At 48.6% G+C, this 20000-nt stretch overlaps 1 protein-coding gene and 1 long non-coding RNA gene across 6 annotated transcripts in view; one reads left to right on the top strand and one right to left on the bottom strand.

Annotated features, from left to right (window-relative positions):
- Positions 1–20000, bottom strand: part of LOC127913784 (vascular endothelial growth factor receptor 3-like) — a 245609-nt gene that overhangs the window by 34059 nt on the left and 191550 nt on the right. Inside the window, 3 exon segments of the mRNA XM_052487050.1 lie at positions 1–91; positions 1115–1221; positions 16202–16333. The exon segment at positions 1–91 is cut by the window's left edge and continues 45 nt beyond it. Coding sequence (XP_052343010.1) covers positions 1–91; positions 1115–1221; positions 16202–16333 — 330 coding nt within the window.
- Positions 1–20000, top strand: part of LOC127913785 (uncharacterized) — a 304311-nt gene that overhangs the window by 102249 nt on the left and 182062 nt on the right. Inside the window, exons 2-4 of one of the 5 annotated variants that reach the window (XR_008086669.1) lie at positions 2609–2672; positions 3122–3217; positions 3250–3426. The exons of 3 other annotated variants lie outside the window; for them this stretch is intronic. This is a non-coding gene — a long non-coding RNA (uncharacterized LOC127913785). One more of the 5 variants, XR_008086667.1, reaches the window with a different exon arrangement.

The raw sequence follows: 20000 nt of genomic DNA, 5'->3' as shown, positions 1-20000 counted from the left end.
ACGAGAGGTATTCAAACTGCTCATCCAGAGGAACCTCCCCGGGGTCCATTATGATGGACAGATAGCCTGTCTTTATGTCTGCTGGGTTCACCTGGAGAGAGAGAGAGAAGAGGCTCAGTCAAACATGGCCACATTGATGTTGAACATCTCTGTTAGCCATACGTGTTGAACCAAACATCTGTTAGCCATACGTGTTGAACCAAACATCTGTTAGCCATACGTGTTGAACCAAACATCTGTTCGCCATACGTGTTGAACCAAACATCTCTGTTAGCCATACGTGTTGAACCAAACATCTCTGTTAGCCATACGTGTTGAACCAAACATCTGTTAGCCATACGTGTTGAACCAAACATCTGTTAGCCATACGTGTTGAACCAAACATCTCTGTTAGCCATACGTGTTGAACCAAACATCTGTTAGCCATACGTGTTGAACCAAACATCTGTTAGCCATACGTGTTGAACCAAACATCTCTGTTAGCCATACGTGTTGAACCAAACATCTGTTAGCCATACGTGTTGAACCAAACATCTGTTAGCCATACGTGTTGAACCAAACATCTCTGTTAGCCATACGTGTTGAACCAAACATCTGTTAGCCATACGTGTTGAACCAAACATCTGTTAGCTATACGTGTTGAACCAAACATCTGTTAGCCATACGTGTTGAACCAAACATCTGTTAGCCATACGTGTTGAACCAAACATCTCTGTTAGCCATACGTGTTGAACCAAACATCTGTTAGCCATACGTGTTGAACCAAACATCTGTTAGCCATACGTGTTGAACCAAACATCTGTTAGCCATACGTGTTGAACCAAACATCTGTTAGCCATACGTGTTGAACCAAACATCTGTTAGCCATACGTGTTGAACCAAACATCTGTTAGCCATACGTGTTGAATCAAACATCTCTGTTAGATCGTAGACATACTGACTTTGATATTTCACATAGAGACTTGGGGTATTTGCACCTTGCCTCCTTTCGCCATGTGACTAAAGTGCTGAGGGGGATGTTACAGAGTTCACAGTCACTCTGATTGGAGGAGATCCATGATCTCTTAGAACAGAGAGAGCCTATAGGGAGTTCACAGGGTGTGTGTGTTCTGACCCGTTTGACGTTGCAGAAGATGAGGATGAGTAGAGCACAGAAGAACACAGCGAAGACGCCTGTCCCAATCAGAATCACGATCTCCACGTTAGCCCTGTCACTGGAACCTGGTGAGATAAACAACAACAACATTAGCCCTGTCACTGGAACCTGGTGAGATAAACAACAACAACAACAGCCCTGTCACTGGAACCTGGTGAGATAAACAACAACAACAACAGCCCTGTCACTGGAACCTGGTGAGATAAACAACAACAACATTAGCCCTGTCACTGGAACCTGGTGAGATAAACAACAACAACAACAGCCCTGTCACTGGAACCTGGTGAGATAAACAACAACAACATTAGCCCTGTCACTGGAACCTGGTGAGATAAACAACAACAACATCAGCCCTGTCACTGGAACCTGGTGAGATAAACAACAACAACATCAGCCCTGTCACTAGAACCTGGTGAGATAAACAACAACAACATCAGCCCTGTCACTAGAACCTGGTGAGATAAACAACAACAACAACAGCCCTGTCACTGGAACCTGGTGAGATAAACAACAACAACATCAGCCCTGTCACTAGAACCTGGTGAGATAAACAACAACAACAACAGCCCTGTCACTGGAACCTGGTGAGATAAACAACAACAACATCAGCCCTGTCACTAGAACCTGGTGAGATAAACAACAACAACATCAGCCCTGTCACTAGAACCTGGTGAGATAAACAACAACAACATCAGCCCTGTCACTAGAACCTGGTGAGATAAACAACAACAACAACAGCCCTGTCACTGGAACCTGGTGAGATAAACAACAACAACATCAGCCCTGTCACTAGAACCTGGTGAGATAATCAACAACAACATCAGCCCTGTCACTAGAACCTGGTGAGATAAACAACAACAACAACAGCCCTGTCACTAGAACCTGGTGAGATAAACAACAACAACAACAGCCCTGTGGTTAGAGTGTAGAGGGGGCAGGTAGCCTAGTGGTTAGAGTGTAGAGGGGGCAGGTAGCCTAGTGGTTAGAGTGTAGAGGGGGCAGGGTAGCCTAGTGGTTAGAGTGTAGAGGCGGGAGGTAGCCTAGTGGTTAGAGTGTAGAGGAGGCAGGTAGCCTAGTGGTTAGAGTGTAGAGGAGGCAGGTAGCCTAGTGGTTAGAGTGTAGAGGGGGCAGGTAGCCTAGTGGTTAGAGTGTAGAGGGGGCAGGGTAGCCTAGTGGTTAGAGTGTAGAGGCGGGAGGTAGCCTAGTGGTTAGAGTGTAGAGGAGGCAGGTAGCCTAGTGGTTAGAGTGCAGAGGAGGCAGGTAGCCTAGTGGTTAGAGTGTAGAGGCGGCAGGTAGCCTAGTGGTTAGAGTGTAGAGGTGGCAGGTAGCCTAGTGGTTAGAGTGTAGAAGCGGCAGGTAGCCTAGTGGTTAGAGTGTAGAGGAGGCAGGTAGCCTAGTGGTTAGAGTGTAGAAGCGGCAGGTAGCCTAGTGGTTAGAGTGTAGAGGTGGCAGGTAGCCTAGTGGTTAGAGCGTAGAGGTGGCAGGTAGCCTAGTGGTTAGAGTGTAGAGGAGGCAGGTAGCCTAGTGGTTAGAGTGTAGAAGCGGCAGGTAGCCTAGTGGTTAGAGTGTAGAGGTGGCAGGTAGCCTAGTGGTTAGAGTGTAGAGGCGGCAGGTAGCCTAGTGGTTAGAGTGTAGAGGTGGCAGGTAGCCTAGTGGTTAGAGTGTAGAGGTGGCAGGGTAGCCTAGTGGTTAGAGTGTAGAGGTGGCAGGTAGCCTAGTGATTAGAGTGTAGAGGTGGCAGGTAGCCTAGTGATTAGAGTGTAGAGGTGGCAGGTAGCCTAGTGATTAGAGTGTAGAGGTGGCAGGTAGCCTAGTGGTTAGAGTGTAGAGGCGGCAGGTAGCCTAGTGTTTAGAGTGTAGAGGTGGCAGGTAGCCTAGTGATTAGAGTGTAGAGGTGGCAGGTAGTCTAGTGGTTAGAGTGTAGATGTGGCAGGTAGCCTAGTGGTTAGAGTGTAGAGGAGGCAGGTAGCCTAGTGGTTAGAGTGTAGAGGCGGCAGGTAGCCTAGTGGTTAGAGTGTAGAGGTGGCAGGTAGCCTAGTGGTTAGAGTGTAGAGGAGGCAGGTAGCCTAGTGGTTAGAGTGTAGAAGCGGCAGGTAGCCTAGTGGTTAGAGTGTAGAGGAGGCAGGTAGCCTAGTGGTTAGAGTGTAGAGGTGGCAGGTAGCCTAGTGGTTAGAGTGTAGAGGCGGCAGGGTAGCCTAGTGGTTAGAGTGTAGAGGTGGCAGGTAGCCTAGTGGTTAGAGTGTAGAGGCGGCAGGGTAGCCTAGTGGTTAGAGTGTAGAGGTGGCAGGTAGCCTAGTGATTAGAGTGTAGAGGCGGCAGGTAGGCTAGTGGTTAGAGTGTAGATGTGGCAGGTAGCCTAGTGGTTAGAGTGTAGAGGCGGCAGGTAGCCTCGTGGTTAGAGTGTAGAGGCGGCAGGTAGCCTAGTGATTAGAGTGTAGAGGTGGCAGGTAGCCTAGTGGTTAGAGTGTAGAGGTGGCAGGTAGCCTAGTGGTTAAAGTGTTGGACTAGTAACCAGAAGGTTGCAAGATTGAATCCCTGAGCTGACAAGGGTAAAAATCTGTCGTTCTGCCCCTGAACAGGCAGTTAAACCCACTGTTCCTAGGCCAGTTAACCCACCTTTCCTAGACCAGTTAACCCACTGTTCCTAGGCCAGTTAACCCACTGTTCCTAGACCAGTTAACCCACTGTTCCTAGACCAGTTAACCCACTGTTCCTAGACCAGTTAACCCACTGTTCCTTGACCAGTTAACCCACTGTTCCTAGACCAGTTAACCCACTGTTCCTAGACCAGTTAACCCACTGTTCCTAGACCAGTTAACCCACTGTTCCTAGGCCAGTTAACCCACTAGGCCAGTTAACCCACTGTTCCTAGGCCAGTTAACCCACTAGTCCAGTTAACCCACTGTTCCTAGACCAGATAACCCACTGTTCCTAGACCAGTTAACCCACTGTTCCTATACCGGTTAACCCACTGTTCCTAGGCCAGTTAACCCACTGTTCCTAGACCAGTTAACCCACTGTTCCTAGACCAGTTAACCCACTGTTCCTAGACCAGTTAACCCACTGTTCCTAGACCAGATAACCCACTGTTCCTAGACCAGATAACCCACTGTTCCTAGACCAGTTAACCCACTGTTCCTATACCGGTTAACCCACTGTTCCTAGGCCAGTTAACCTACTAGGCCAGTTAACCCACTGTTCCTAGACCAGTTAACCCACTGTTCCTAGACCAGTTAACCCACTGTTCCTAGAACAGTTAACCCACTGTTCCTAGACCAGTTAACCCACTGTTCCTAGGCCAGTTAACCCACTGTTCCTAGGCCAGTTAACCCACTAGACCAGTTAACCCACTGTTCCTAGACCAGATAACCCACTGTTCCTAGACCAGATAACCCACTGTTCCTAGACCAGTTAACCCACTGTTCCTAGGCCAGTTAACACACAGTTCCTACGCCAGTTAACCCACTGTTCCTAGACCAGTTAACTCACTGTTCCTAGTCCAGTTAACCCACTGTTCCTAGACCAGTTAACCCACTGTTCCTAGACCAGTTAACCCACTGTTCCTAGGCCAGTTAACCCACTGTTCCTAGGCCAGTTAAACCACTGTTCCTAGACCAGTTAACCCACTGTTCCTAGACTAGTTAACCCACTAGTCCAGTTCACCCACTGTTCCTAGACCAGATAACCCACTGTTCCTAGACCAGTTAACCCACTGTTCCTAGGCCAGTTAACCCACTGTTCCTAGGCCAGTTAACCCACTGTTCCTAGGCCAGTTAACCCACTAGGCCAGTTAACCCACTGTTCCTAGACCAGTTAACCCACTCGTCCAGTTCACCCACTGTTCCTAGACCAGATAACCCACTGTTCCTAGACCAGTTAACCCACTGTTCCTAGACCAGTTAACCCACTGTTCCTAGGCCAGTTAACCCACTTTTTCTAGACCAGTTAACCACTGTTCCTAGGCCAGTTAACCCACTGTTCCTAGGCCAGTTAACCCACTGTTCCTAGACCAGTTACCCACTGTTCCTAGGCCAGTTAACCCACTAGGCCAGTTAACCCACTGTTCCTAGACCAGTTAACCCACTGTTCCTATACCGGTTAACCCACTGTTCCTAGGACAGTTAACCCACTAGGCCAGTTAACCCACTGTCCCTAGACTAGTTAACCCACTCGTCCAGTTCACCCACTGTTCCTAGACCAGATAACCCACTGTTCCTAGACCAGTTAACCCACTGTTCCTAGGCCAGTTAACCCACTGTTCCTAGGCCAGTTAACCCACTGTTCCTAGGCCAGTTAACCCACTAGGCCAGTTAACCCACTGTTCCTAGACCAGTTAACCCACTCGTCCAGTTCACCCACTGTTCCTAGACCAGATAACCCACTGTTCCTAGACCAGTTAACCCACTGTTCCTAGACCAGTTAACCCACTGTTCCTAGGCCAGTTAACCCACTGTTCCTAGACCAGTTACCCACTGTTCCTAGGCCAGTTAACCCACTGTTCCTAGGACAGTTAAACCACTGTTCCTAGACCAGTTACCCACTGTTCCTAGGCCAGTTAACCCACTCGTCCAGTTCACCCACTGTTCCTAGACCAGATAACCCACTGTTCCTAGACCAGTTAACCCACTGTTCCTAGACCAGTTAACCCACTGTTCCTAGGCCAGTTAACCCACTGTTCCTAGACCAGTTACCCACTGTTCCTAGGCCAGTTAACCCACTGTTCCTAGGACAGTTAACCCACTCTTCCTAGACCAGTTAACCCACTGTTCCTATACCGGTTAACCCACTGTTCCTAGGACAGTTAACCCACTAGGCCAGTTAACCCACTGTTCCTAGACCAGTTAACCCACTGTTCCTAGACCAGTTAACCCACTGTTCCTAGGCCAGTTAACCCACTGTTCCTAGGCCAGTTAAACCACTGTTCCTAGACCAGTTAACCCACTGTTCCTAGACTAGTTAACCCACTAGTCCAGTTCACCCACTGTTCCTAGACCAGATAACCCACTGTTCCTAGACCAGTTAACCCACTGTTCCTAGGCCAGTTAACCCACTTTTTCTAGACCAGTTACCCACTGTTCCTAGGCCAGTTAACCCACTGTTCCTAGACCAGTTAACCCACTGTTCCTAGACCAGTTAACCCACTGTTCCTAGACCAGTTAACCCACTGTTCCTAGACCAGTTAACCCACTGTTCCTAGACCAGTTAACCCACTGTTCCTTGACCAGTTAACCCACTGTTCCTAGACCAGTTAACCCACTGTTCCTAGACCAGTTAACCCACTGTTCCTAGACCAGTTAACCCACTGTTCTTAGGCCAGTTAACCCACTAGGCCAGTTAACCCACTGTTGCTAGGCCAGTTAACCCACTAGTCCAGTTAACCCACTGTTCCTAGACCAGATAACCCACTGTTCCTAGACCAGTTAACCCACTGTTCCTAGACCAGTTAACCCACTGTTCCTAGGCCAGTTAACCTACTAGGCCAGTTAACCCACTGTTCCTAGATCAGTTAACCCACTGTTCCTAGACCAGTTAACCCACTGTTCCTAGAACAGTTAACCCACTGTTCCTAGACCAGTTAACCCACTGTTCCTAGGCCAGTTAACCCACTGTTCCTAGGCCAGTTAACCCACTAGACCAGTTAACCCACTGTTCCTAGACCAGATAACCCACTGTTCCTAGACCAGATAACCCACTGTTCCTAGACCAGTTAACCCACTGTTCCTAGGCCAGTTAACACACAGTTCCTACGCCAGTTAACCCACTGTTCCTAGACCAGTTAACCCACTGTTCCTAGGCCAGTCAACCCACTGTTCCTAGACCAGTTAACCCACTGTTCCTAGACCAGTTAACCCACTGTTCCTAGGCCAGTTAACCCACTGTTCCTAGGCCAGTTAAACCAGTGTTCCTAGACCAGTTAACCCACTGTTCCTAGACTAGTTAACCCACTAGTCCAGTTCACCCACTGTTCCTAGACCAGATAACCCACTGTTCCTAGACCAGTTAACCCACTGTTCCTAGGCCAGTTAACCCACTGTTCCTAGGCCAGTTAACCCACTGTTCCTAGGCCAGTTAACCCACTAGGCCAGTTAACCCACTGTTCCTAGACCAGTTAACCCACTCGTCCAGTTCACCCACTGTTCCTAGACCAGATAACCCACTGTTCCTAGACCAGTTAACCCACTGTTCCTAGACCAGTTAACCCACTGTTCCTAGGCCAGTTAACCCACTTTTTCTAGACCAGTTACCCACTGTTCCTAGGCCAGTTAACCCACTGTTCCTAGGCCAGTTAACCCACTGTTCCTAGACCAGTTACCCACTGTTCCTAGGCCAGTTAACCCACTAGGCCAGTTAACCCACTGTTCCTAGACCAGTTAACCCACTGTTCCTATACCGGTTAACCCACTGTTCCTAGGACAGTTAACCCACTAGGCCAGTTAACCCACTGTTCCTAGACTAGTTAACCCACTAGTCCAGTTCACCCACTGTTCCTAGACCAGATAACCCACTGTTCCTAGACCAGTTAACCCACTGTTCCTAGGCCAGTTAACCCACTGTTCCTAGGCCAGTTAACCCACTGTTCCTAGACCAGTTAACCCACTGTTCCTAGGCCAGTTAACCCACTGTTCCTAGACCAGTTACCCACTGTTCCTAGGCCAGTTAACCCACTGTTCCTAGGACAGTTAACCCACTGTTCCTAGACCAGTTACCCACTGTTCCTAGGCCAGTTAACCCACTCGTCCAGTTCACCCACTGTTCCTAGACCAGATAACCCACTGTTCCTAGACCAGTTAACCCACTGTTCCTAGACCAGTTAACCCACTGTTCCTAGGCCAGTTAACCCACTGTTCCTAGACCAGTTACCCACTGTTCCTAGGCCAGTTAACCCACTGTTCCTAGGACAGTTAACCCACTCTTCCTAGACCAGTTAACCCACTGTTCCTATACCGGTTAACCCACTGTTCCTAGGACAGTTAACCCACTAGGCCAGTTAACCCACTGTTCCTAGACCAGTTAACCCACTGTTCCTAGACCAGTTAACCCACTGTTCCTAGGCCAGTTAACCCACTGTTCCTAGGCCAGTTAAACCACTGTTCCTAGACCAGTTAACCCACTGTTCCTAGACTAGTTAACCCACTAGTCCAGTTCACCCACTGTTCCTAGACCAGATAACCCACTGTTCCTAGACCAGTTAACCCACTGTTCCTAGGCCAGTTAACCCACTGTTCCTAGGCCAGTTAACCCACTGTTCCTAGGCCAGTTAACCCACTAGGCCAGTTAACCCACTGTTCCTAGACCAGTTAACCCACTCGTCCAGTTCACCCACTGTTCCTAGACCAGATAACCCACTGTTCCTAGACCAGTTAACCCACTGTTCCTAGACCAGTTAACCCACTGTTCCTAGGCCAGTTAACCTACTAGGCCAGTTAATCCACTGTTCCTAGACCAGTTAACCCACTGTTCCTAGACCAGTTACCCACTGTTCCTAGGCCAGTTAACCCACTAGGCCAGTTAACCCACTCTTCCTAGACCAGTTAACCCACTGTTCCTATACCGGTTAACCCACTGTTCCTAGGACAGTTAACCCACTAGGCCAGTTAACCCACTGTTCCTAGACCAGTTAACCCACTGTTCCTAGACCAGTTAACCCACTGTTCCTAGACCAGTTAACCCACTGTTCCTAGGACAGTTAACCCACTGTTCCTAGACCAGTTAACCCACTGTTCCTAGGCCAGTTAACCCACTGTTCCTAGGCCAGTTAACCCACTAGACCAGTTAACCCACTGTTCCTAGACCAGATAACCCACTGTTCCTAGACCAGATAACCCACTGTTCCTAGACCAGTTAACCCACTGTTCCTAGACCAGTTAACCCCCTGTTCCTAGACCAGTTAACCCACTGTTCCTAGACCAGTTAACCCACTGTTCCTACGCCAGTTAACCCACTGTTCCTAGACCATTTAACCCACTGTTCCTAGGCCAGTTAACCCACTGTTCCTAGACCAGTTAACCCACTGTTCCTAGACCAGTTAACCCACTGTTCCTAGGCCAGTTAACCCACTGTTCCTAGGCCAGTTAACCCACTGTTCCTAGACAAGTTAACCCACTGTTCCTAGGCCAGTTAACCCACTGTTCCTAGGCCAGTTAACCCACTGTTCCTAGGCCAGTTAACCCACTAGGCCAGTTAACCCACTGTTCCTAGACCAGTTAACCCACTCGTCCAGTTCACCCACTGTTCCTAGACCAGATAACCCACTGTTCCTAGACCAGTTAACCCACTGTTCCTAGACCAGTTAACCCACTGTTCCTAGGCCAGTTAACCCACTGTTCCTAGGACAGTTAACCCACTGTTCCTAGACCAGTTACCCACTGTTCCTAGGCCAGTTAACCCACTAGGCCAGTTAACCCACTCTTCCTAGACCAGTTAACCCACTGTTCCTATACCGGTTAACCCACTGTTCCTAGGACAGTTAACCCACTAGGCCAGTTAACCCACTGTTCCTAGACCAGTTAACCCACTGTTCCTAGACCAGTTAACCCACTGTTCCTAGGCCAGTTAACCCACTGTTTCTAGGCCAGTTAAACCACTGTTCCTAGACCAGTTAACCCACTGTTCCTAGACTAGTTAACCCACTAGTCCAGTTCACCCACTGTTCCTAGACCAGATAACCCACTGTTCCTAGACCAGTTAACCCACTGTTCCTAGGCCAGTTAACCCACTGTTCCTAGGCCAGTTAACCCACTGTTCCTAGGCCAGTTAACCCACTAGGCCAGTTAACCCACTGTTCCTAGACCAGTTAACCCACTCGTCCAGTTCACCCACTGTTCCTAGACCAGATAACCCACTGTTCCTAGACCAGTTAACACACTGTTCCTAGACCAGTTAACCCACTGTTCCTAGGCCAGTTAACCTACTAGGCCAGTTAACCCACTGTTCCTAGACCAGTTAACCCACTGTTCCTAGACCAGTTACCCACTGTTCCTAGGCCAGTTAACCCACTAGGCCAGTTAACCCACTCTTCCTAGACCAGTTAACCCACTGTTCCTAGACCAGTTAACCCACTGTTCCTAGACCAGTTAACCCACTGTTCCTAGGCCAGTTAACCCACTGTTCCTAGACAAGTTAACCCACTGTTCCTAGGCCAGTTAACCCACTGTTCCTAGGCCAGTTAACCCACTGTTCCTAGGCCAGTTAACCCACTAGGCCAGTTAACCCACTGTTCCTAGACCAGTTAACCCACTCGTCCAGTTCACCCACTGTTCCTAGACCAGATAACCCACTGTTCCTAGACCAGTTAACCCACTGTTCCTAGACCAGTTAACCCACTGTTCCTAGGCCAGTTAACCCACTGTTCCTAGGACAGTTAACCCACTGTTCCTAGACCAGTTACCCACTGTTCCTAGGCCAGTTAACCCACTAGGCCAGTTAACCCACTCTTCCTAGACCAGTTAACCCACTGTTCCTATACCGGTTAACCCACTGTTCCTAGGACAGTTAACCCACTAGGCCAGTTAACCCACTGTTCCTAGACCAGTTAACCCACTGTTCCTAGACCAGTTAACCCACTGTTCCTAGGCCAGTTAACCCACTGATTCTAGGCCAGTTAAACCACTGTTCCTAGACCAGTTAACCCACTGTTCCTAGACTAGTTAACCCACTAGTCCAGTTCACCCACTGTTCCTAGACCAGATAACCCACTGTTCCTAGACCAGTTAACCCACTGTTCCTAGGCCAGTTAACCCACTGTTCCTAGGCCAGTTAACCCACTGTTCCTAGGCCAGTTAACCCACTAGGCCAGTTAACCCACTGTTCCTAGACCAGTTAACCCACTCGTCCAGTTCACCCACTGTTCCTAGACCAGATAACCCACTGTTCCTAGACCAGTTAACACACTGTTCCTAGACCAGTTAACCCACTGTTCCTAGGCCAGTTAACCTACTAGGCCAGTTAACCCACTGTTCCTAGACCAGTTAACCCACTGTTCCTAGACCAGTTACCCACTGTTCCTAGGCCAGTTAACCCACTAGGCCAGTTAACCCACTCTTCCTAGACCAGTTAACCCACTGTTCCTAGACCAGTTAACCCACTGTTCCTAGACCAGTTAACCCACTGTTCCTAGACCAGTTAACCCACTGTTCCTAGGACAGTTAACCCACTAGGCCAGTTAACCCACTGTTCCTAGACCAGTTAACCCACTGTTCCTAGACCAGTTAACCCACTGTTCCTAGACCAGTTAACCCACTGTTCCTAGACCAGTTAACCCACTGTTCCTAGGCCAGTTAACCCACTAGACCAGTTAACCCACTGTTCCTAGACCAGATAACCCACTGTTCCTAGACCAGATAACCCACTGTTCCTAGACCAGTTAACCCACTGTTCCTAGACCAGTTAACCCCCTGTTCCTAGACCAGATAACCCACTGTTCCTAGACCAGTTAACCCACTGTTCCTAGACCAGTTAACCCCCTGTTCCTAGACCAGTTAACCCACTGTTCCTAGGCCAGTTAACCCACTGTTCCTAGACCAGTTAACCCACTGTTCCTAGACCAGTTAACCCACTGTTCCTAGGCCAGTTAACCCACTGTTCCTAGGCCAGTTAACCCACTGTTCCTAGACCAGTTAACCCACTGTTCCTAGACTAGTTAACCCACTAGTCCAGTTCACCCACTGTTCCTAGACCAGATAACCCACTGTTCCTAGACCAGTTAACCCACTGTTCCTAGGCCAGTTAACCCACTGTTCCTAGGCCAGTTAACCCACTGTTCCTAGGCCAGTTAACCCACTAGGCCAGTTAACCCACTGTTCCTAGACCAGTTAACCCACTCGTCCAGTTCACCCACTGTTCCTAGACCAGATAACCTACTGTTCCTAGACCAGTTAACCCACTGTTCCTAGACCAGATAACCCACTGTTCCTAGACCAGATAACCCACTGTTCCTAGACCAGTTAACCCACTGTTCCTAGACCAGTTAACCCACTGTTCCTAGGCCAGTTAACCCACTGTTCCTAGACCAGTTACCCACTGTTCCTAGGCCAGTTAACCCACTGTTCCTAGACCAGTTAACCAACTGTTCCTAGACCAGTTACCCACTGTTCCTAGGCCAGTTAACCCACTAGGCCAGTTAACCCACTGTTCCTAGGCCAGTTAACCAACTGTTCCTAGACCAGTTAACCCACTGTTCCTAGACCAGTTAACACACTGTTCCTAGACCAGTTAACCCACTGTTCCTAGACCAGTTAACCCACTGTTCCTAGACCAGTTAACCAACTGTTCCTAGACCAGTTAACCCACTGTTCCTAGACTAGTTAACCCACTGTTCCTAGACTAGTTAACCCACTGTTCCTAGGCCAGTTAACCCACTGTTCCTAGACCAGTTAACCCACTGTTCCTAGGCCAGTTAACCCACTGTTCCTAGACCAGTTACCCACTGTTCCTAGGCCAGTTAACCCACTGTTCCTAGACCAGTTAACCAACTGTTCCTAGACCAGTTACCCACTGTTCCTAGACCAGTTAACCCACTGTTCCTAGACCAGTTAACACACTGTTCCTAGACCAGTTAACCCACTGTTCCTAGACCAGTTAACCAACTGTTCCTAGACCAGTTAACCCACTGTTCCTAGACTAGTTAACCCACTGTTCCTAGGCCAGTTAACCCACTGTTCCTAGACCAGTTAACCCACTGTTCCTAGACCAGTTAACCCACTGTTCCTAGGCCAGTTAACCCACTGTTCCTAGACCAGTTAACCAACTGTTCCTAGACCAGTTAACCCACTGTTCCTAGGCCGTCATTGAAAATAAGAGTTTGTTCTTAACTGTCTTGCCTTTAATAAGTTAAATCATTCATCACTGGATATCTGATATCTAATATCTGTTCTCAATGACATGAAGCATTTAGCTGGACCTGGTATACCATCTATAACCATCTACAGTATACCATCTAGACCTGCTACACCATCTGGATCTGGTATACCATCTATATAATCTATACCATCTGGACCTGCTATACCATCTATATAACCTATACCATCTGGACCTGCTATACCATCTATACCATCTATACCATCTGGACCTGCTATACCATCTATACCATCTATACCATCTGGACCTGCTATACCATCTATATAACCTATACCATCTACAGTATACCATCTTGACCTGCTATACCATCTGGACCTGCTATACCATCTGGAACATCTATACCATCTGGACCTGCTATACCATCTGGACCATCTATACCATCTATACCATCTGGACCTGCTATACCATCTATACCATCTGGACCTGTAAACCATTTAAACCATCCTTACCATCTGGACCTGCTATACCATCTTGACCTGCTATACCATCTGGACCATCTATACCATCTGGACCTGCTATACCATCTGGATCATCTATACCATCTGGACCATCTGGACCTGCTATACCATCTATACCATCTGGACCATCTATACCATCTATACCATCTGGACCTGCTATACCATCTATACCATCTAGACCTGCTGAACCATCTATACCATCTGGACCTGCTATACCATCTACACCATCTATACCATCTATACCATCTGGACCTTCAATACCATCTATACCATCTAGACCTGCTATACCATCTATACCATCTGGACCTGCTATACCATCTATACCATCTAGACCATCTATACCATCTATACCATCTAGACCATCTGGACCTGCTGAACCATCTATACCATCTGGACCTGCTATACCATCTACACCATCTATACCATCTATACCATCTGGACCTTCTATACCATCTATACCATCTGTACCTGCTATACCATCTACACCATCTAGACCATCTATACCATCTGGACCTGCTATACCATCTATACCATCTAGACCATCTATACCATCTATACCATCTGGAACTGCTATAGCATCTATACCATCTCTACCATCTGGACCTGCTATACCATCTAGACCATCTATACCATCTATACCATCTGGACCTGCTATACCATCTAGACAATCTATACTATCTACCATCTATACCATCTGGACCATCTGGACCTGCTATACCATCGAGACCATCTGGACCATCTATACCATCTGGACCTGCTATACCATCTATACCATCTGGACCATCTAGACCATCTGGACCTGCTATACCATCTATACCATCTGGATCTGCTATACCATCTGGACCTGCTATACCATCTATACCATCTGGATCTGCTATACCATCTGGACCTGCTATACCATCTATACCATCTGGGGCGGCAGCGTAGCCTAGTGGTTAGAGCGTTGGACTAGTAACCGGAAGGTTGTGAAAACCAGAATCTGTCATTCTGCCCCTGAACAGGCAGTTAACCCACTGTTCCCAGGCCGTCATTGAAAATAAGAATATGTTCTTAACTGACTTGCCTGGTTAAATAAGGGTTAAAAAAAAAAAAAAAAAAAAAAAAAAATCTGGACCTGCTATACCATCTGGACCTGCTATACCATCAATACCATCTGGACCATCTATACCATCTGGACCTGCTATACCATCTATACCATCTGGAACATCTAGACCATCTGGACCTGCTATACCATCTATACCATCTGGACCATCTAGACCATCTGGACCTGCTATACCATCTATACCATCTGTACCTGCTATACCATCTACACCATCTAGACCATCTATACCATCTGGACCTGCTATACCATCTATACCATCTAGACCATCTATACCATCTATACCATCTGGAACTGCTATAGCATCTATACCATCTCTACCATCTGGACCTGCTATACCATCTAGACCATCTATACCATCTATACCATCTGGACCTGCTATACCATCTAGACAATCTATACTATCTACCATCTATACCATCTGGACCATCTGGACCTGCTATACCATCGAGACCATCTGGACCATCTATACCATCTGGACCTGCTATACCATCTATACCATCTGGACCATCTAGACCATCTGGACCTGCTATACCATCTATACCATCTGGACCATCTATACCATCTGGACCTGCTATACCATCTATACCATCTGGACCATCTAGACCATCTGGACCTGCTATACCATCTATACCATCTGGACCATCTAGACCATCTGGACCTGCTATACCATCTGCTAAAAATGTGTACACAACTAATTAACTTTGATTTAGCTGTTTTAAGAAACAGGAAGAAGAAGATTAGAGGGGAAAATAGAAGGACACTGTTGTTGGAGACAGAGGAAGGTGTGGACGCAGTTGTGTGTGTGTGTGTGTGTCTGTGTGTGTATGTGTGTGTGTGTCTGTGTGTCTGAAGGCTGTGTGTGTGTGTGTGTCTGAAGGCTGTGTGTGTGTGTGTGTGTGTGTGTGTGTGTGTGTGTGTGTGTGTGTGTGTGTGTGTGTGTGTGTGTGTGTGTGTGTGTGTGTGTCTGAAGGCTGTGTGTGTGTGTGTGTGTGTGTGTGTGTGTGTGTGTGTGTGTGTGTGTGTGTGTGTGTGTGTGTGTGTGTGTGTGTGGCTGTGTGTGTGTGTGTGTCTGTGTGTCTGAAGGCTGTGTTTCTGTATGTGTGTGTGTCTGAAGGCTGTGTGTGTGTGTGTGTGTGTGTGTGTGTGTGTGTGTGTGTGTGTGTGTGTGTGTGTGTGTGTGTGTGTGTGTGTGTGTGTCTGAAGGCTGTGTTTCTGTATGTGTGTGTGTCTGAAGGCTGTGTGTGTGTGTGTGTGTGTGTGTGTGTGTGTGTGTGTGTGTCTGAAGGCTGTGTGTGTCTGTATGTGTGTGTGTGTGTGTGTGTGTGTGTGTGTGTGTGTGTGTGTGTGTGTGTGTGTGTGTGTGTGTGTGTGTGTGTGTGTGTGTGTGTGTGTGTATGTCTGTATGTGTGTGTGTCTGAAGGCTGTGTGTGTGTGTGAAGGCTGTGTGTGTGTGTGTGTGTCTGAAGGCTGTGTGTGTGTGTGTGTCTGTAGGCTGTGTGTGTGTGTGTGTGTGTGTGTGTGTCTGTAGGCTGTGTGTGTCTGTGTGTCTGTGTCTGAAGGCTGTGTGTCTGTGTCTGTGTGTCTGTGTGTGTGTGTCTGTGTGTCTGTGTGTGTGTGTTCCTGTCTCACCCAGCACTGTGACGGCGGCGGAGGAGTGTGCGCAGCCCCTCTGATTACAGGCGGTGCAGGTGTAGAGACCGGCGTCCTCTTCTCTGACTCGCTGGATACTCAACGTCCTGTTGGCGTCCTGTAGCTGCAGTCCTACACACACACACACACACACACACACACACACACACACACACACACACACACACACACACACACACACACACACACACACACACACACACACACACACACACACACAGCTGTCAATCACTGACACAAACACACACGTAGGCGTGTACTTGCGCACACACACACCACTCTGACAAACACACACACATACACTCACCTAGTCTTGCTTGTCTGCTAACCTGACAACTATTCAGATTGATGTAGCCAGGCCAGCCAATCCCCCTCCCTCCCCCTCCCTCCCTCCCTCCCTCCCTCCCTCCCTCCCCCTCCCCCCCCCCCTCCCTCCCCCATTCTCTCCACATGTCATGTGTTTAATGTCTCCAGAGTCTCCAGCTGTCTGTAACCCTGCCGGGTTGTCAATCAATCCGACCCTCTGACCTCTAATGCCTCAAAGACACACTGTGGAAGCTGATGACTCATGTCTTCAGCTACAGGTGTGTGTGTGTGTGTGTGTGTGTGTGTGTGTGTGTGTGTGTGTGTGTGTGTGTGTGTGTGTGTGTGTGTGTGTGTGTGTGTGTGTGTGTGTGTGTGTGTGTGTGTGTCGCTCAGGTGTTAGTGTCCTCCCAGGTATGTGCTGTAGGGTGACATTATCCCTGTGTGATTGACAGGGCTGCTTGAGTGTCTATTCCTTTACCCAGAAGGAAGAGAGGAAGAGGAAAGAGGGAGAAAGGAGGACACATGGAGATTAGGAGACACAGGGAGAGAGAGGGAGAGAGGGAGACACAGGAAGACCCCAGGGAGATTAGGAGACACAGGGAGAGAGAGGGAGACACAGGGAGAGAGGGAGACACAGGAAGACCCCAGGGAGATTAGGAGACACAGGGAGAGAGAGGGAGAGAGGGAGACACAGGAAGACCCCAGGGAGATTAGGAGACACAGGGAGAGAGAGGGAGACACAGGGAGAGAGAGGGAGACACAGGGAGAGAGAGGGAGACACAGGAAGACCCCAGGGAGATTAGGAGACACAGGGAGAGAGAGGGAGACACAGGGAGACACAGGGAGAGAGAGGGAGACACAGGGAGAGAGAGGGAGACACAGGGAGAGAGAGGGAGACACAGGGAGAGAGAGGGAGACACAGGGAGAGAGAGGGAGACACAGGGAGAGAGAGGCAGACACAGGGAGAGAGAGGGAGACACAGGGAGAGAGAGGGAGACGCGGGAAGAGAGGGAGACGCGGGAAGAGAGGGAGACACAGGAAGACCCCAGGGAGATTAGGAGACACAGGGAGAGAGAGGGAGACACAGGGAGACACAGGGAGAGAGAGGGAGACACAGGGAGAGAGAGGGAGACACAGGGAGAGAGAGGGAGACACAGGGAGAGAGAGGGAGACACAGGGAGAGAGAGGGAGACGCGGGAAGAGAGGGAGACACAGGGAGAGAGAGGGAGACACAGGGAGAGAGAGGGAGACACAGGGAGAGAGAGGGAGACACAGGGAGAGAGAGGGAGACACAGGGAGAGAGAGGCAGACACAGGGAGAGAGAGGGAGACACAGGGAGAGAGAGGGAGACGCGGGAAGAGAGGGAGACGCGGGAAGAGAGGGAGACACAGGAAGACCCCAGGGAGATTAGGAGACACAGGGAGAGAGAGGGAGACGCGGGAAGAGAGGGAGACACAGGGAGAGAGAGGGAGACACAGGGAGAGAGAGGGAGACACAGGGAGAGAGAGGGAGACACAGGGAGAGAGAGGGAGACACAGGGAGAGAGAGGCAGACACAGGGAGAGAGAGGGAGACACAGGGAGAGAGAGGGAGACGCGGGAAGAGAGGGAGACGCGGGAAGAGAGGGAGACACAGGAAGACCCCAGGGAGATTAGGAGACACAGGGAGAGAGAGGGAGACACAGGGAGACACAGGGAGAGAGAGGGAGACACAGGGAGAGAGAGGGAGACACAGGGAGAGAGAGGGAGACACAGGGAGAGAGAGGGAGACACAGGGAGAGAGAGGGAGACGCGGGAAGAGAGGGAGACACAGGGAGAGAGAGGGAGACGCCGGAAGAGAGGGAGACACCGGAAGAGAGAGGGAGACACAGGGTGAGAGGCCTCCATTACAAAATGGCCTCCAACACTCTACTCAGCAAACTGGATGCAGTCGATCACAGTGCCATCCGTTTTGTCACCAAATCACCTTATAGCACCCACCAGTGCGACCTGTATGCTCTAGTCGGCTGGCCCTCGCTACATATTCGTCGCCAGACCCACTGGCTCCAGGTCATCTATAAGTCTTTGCTAGGTAAAGCTCCGCCTTTTCTCAGCTCACTGGTCACGATGGCAACACCCACCCGTAGCACGCGCTCCAGCAGGTGTATCTCACTGATCATCCATAAAGCCAACACCTCATTTGGCCGCTTTTCATTCCAGTTCTCTGCTGCCAGTGACTGGAACGAATTGCAAAAATCACTGAAGTTGGAGACTTTTATCTCCCTCACTAACTTTAAACATCTGCTATCTGAGCAGCTAACCGATCGCTGCAGCTGTACATAGTCCATCTGTAAATGGCCCATTCAATCTACCTACCTTTTTATTCACCTTTCTGCTCACCAGTATCTCTACTTGCACTTCATCATCTGCACATTTATCACTCCAGTGTTAATCTGCTAAATTGCATTAACTTCTCTACTATGGCCTATTTATTGCCTACCTCTTTTTCTATTGTGTTATTGACTGTATGTTTGTTTATTCCATTGTGTAACTCTGTTGTTGTTGTTTGTGTCGAACTGCTTTGCTTTATCTTGACCAGGTCACAGTTGTCAATGAGAACTTGTTCTCAACTGGTCTACCTGGTTAAATAAAGGTGATCTGGTCTACCTGGTTAAATAAAGGTGATCTGGTCTACCTGGTTACATAAAGGTGATCTGGTCTACCTGGTTAAATAAAGGTGATCTGGTCTACCTGGTTAAATAAAGGTGATCTGGTCTACCTGGTTAAATAAAGGTGATCTGGTCTACCTGGTTACATAAAGGTGATCTGGTCTACCTGGTTAAATAAAGGTGATCTGGTCTACCTGGTTACATAAAGGTGATCTGGTCTACCTGGTTACATAAAGGTGATCTGGTCTACCTGGTTAAATAAAGGTGATCTGGTCTACCTGGTTAAATAAAGGTGATCTGGTCTACCTGGTTAAATAAAGGTGATCTGGTCTACCTGGTTACATAAAGGTGATCTGGTCTACCTGGTTAAATAAAGGTGATCTGGTCTACCTGGTTAAATAAATGTGATCTGGTCTACCTGGTTAAATAAAGGTGATCTGGTCTACCTGGTTAAATAAATGTGATCTGGTCTACCTGGTTAAATAAAGGTGATCTGGTCTACCTGGTTAAATAAAGGTGATCTGGTCTACCTGGTTAAATAAAGGTAATCTGGTCTACCTGGTTAAATAAAGGTGATCTGGTCTACCTGGTTAAATAAAGGGGATCTGGTCTACCTGGTTAAATAAAGGTGATCTGGTCTACCTGGTTAAATAAAGGTGATATGGTCTACCTGGTTAAATAAAGGTGATCTGTCTACCTGGTTAAATAAAGGTGATCTGGTCTACCTGGTTAAATAAAGGTGATCTGGTCTACCTGGTTAAATAAAGGTGATCTGGTCTACCTGGTTAAATAAAGGTGATCTGGTCTACCTGGTTAAATAAAGGTG

Source organism: Oncorhynchus keta, chromosome 30 (assembly GCF_023373465.1).
Source record: "Oncorhynchus keta strain PuntledgeMale-10-30-2019 chromosome 30, Oket_V2, whole genome shotgun sequence".
Lineage (NCBI taxonomy): Eukaryota > Metazoa > Chordata > Actinopteri > Salmoniformes > Salmonidae > Oncorhynchus > Oncorhynchus keta.
Note: the sequence above shows the minus strand (reverse complement) of the source record. Positions and strands in the feature narration are given on the sequence as shown.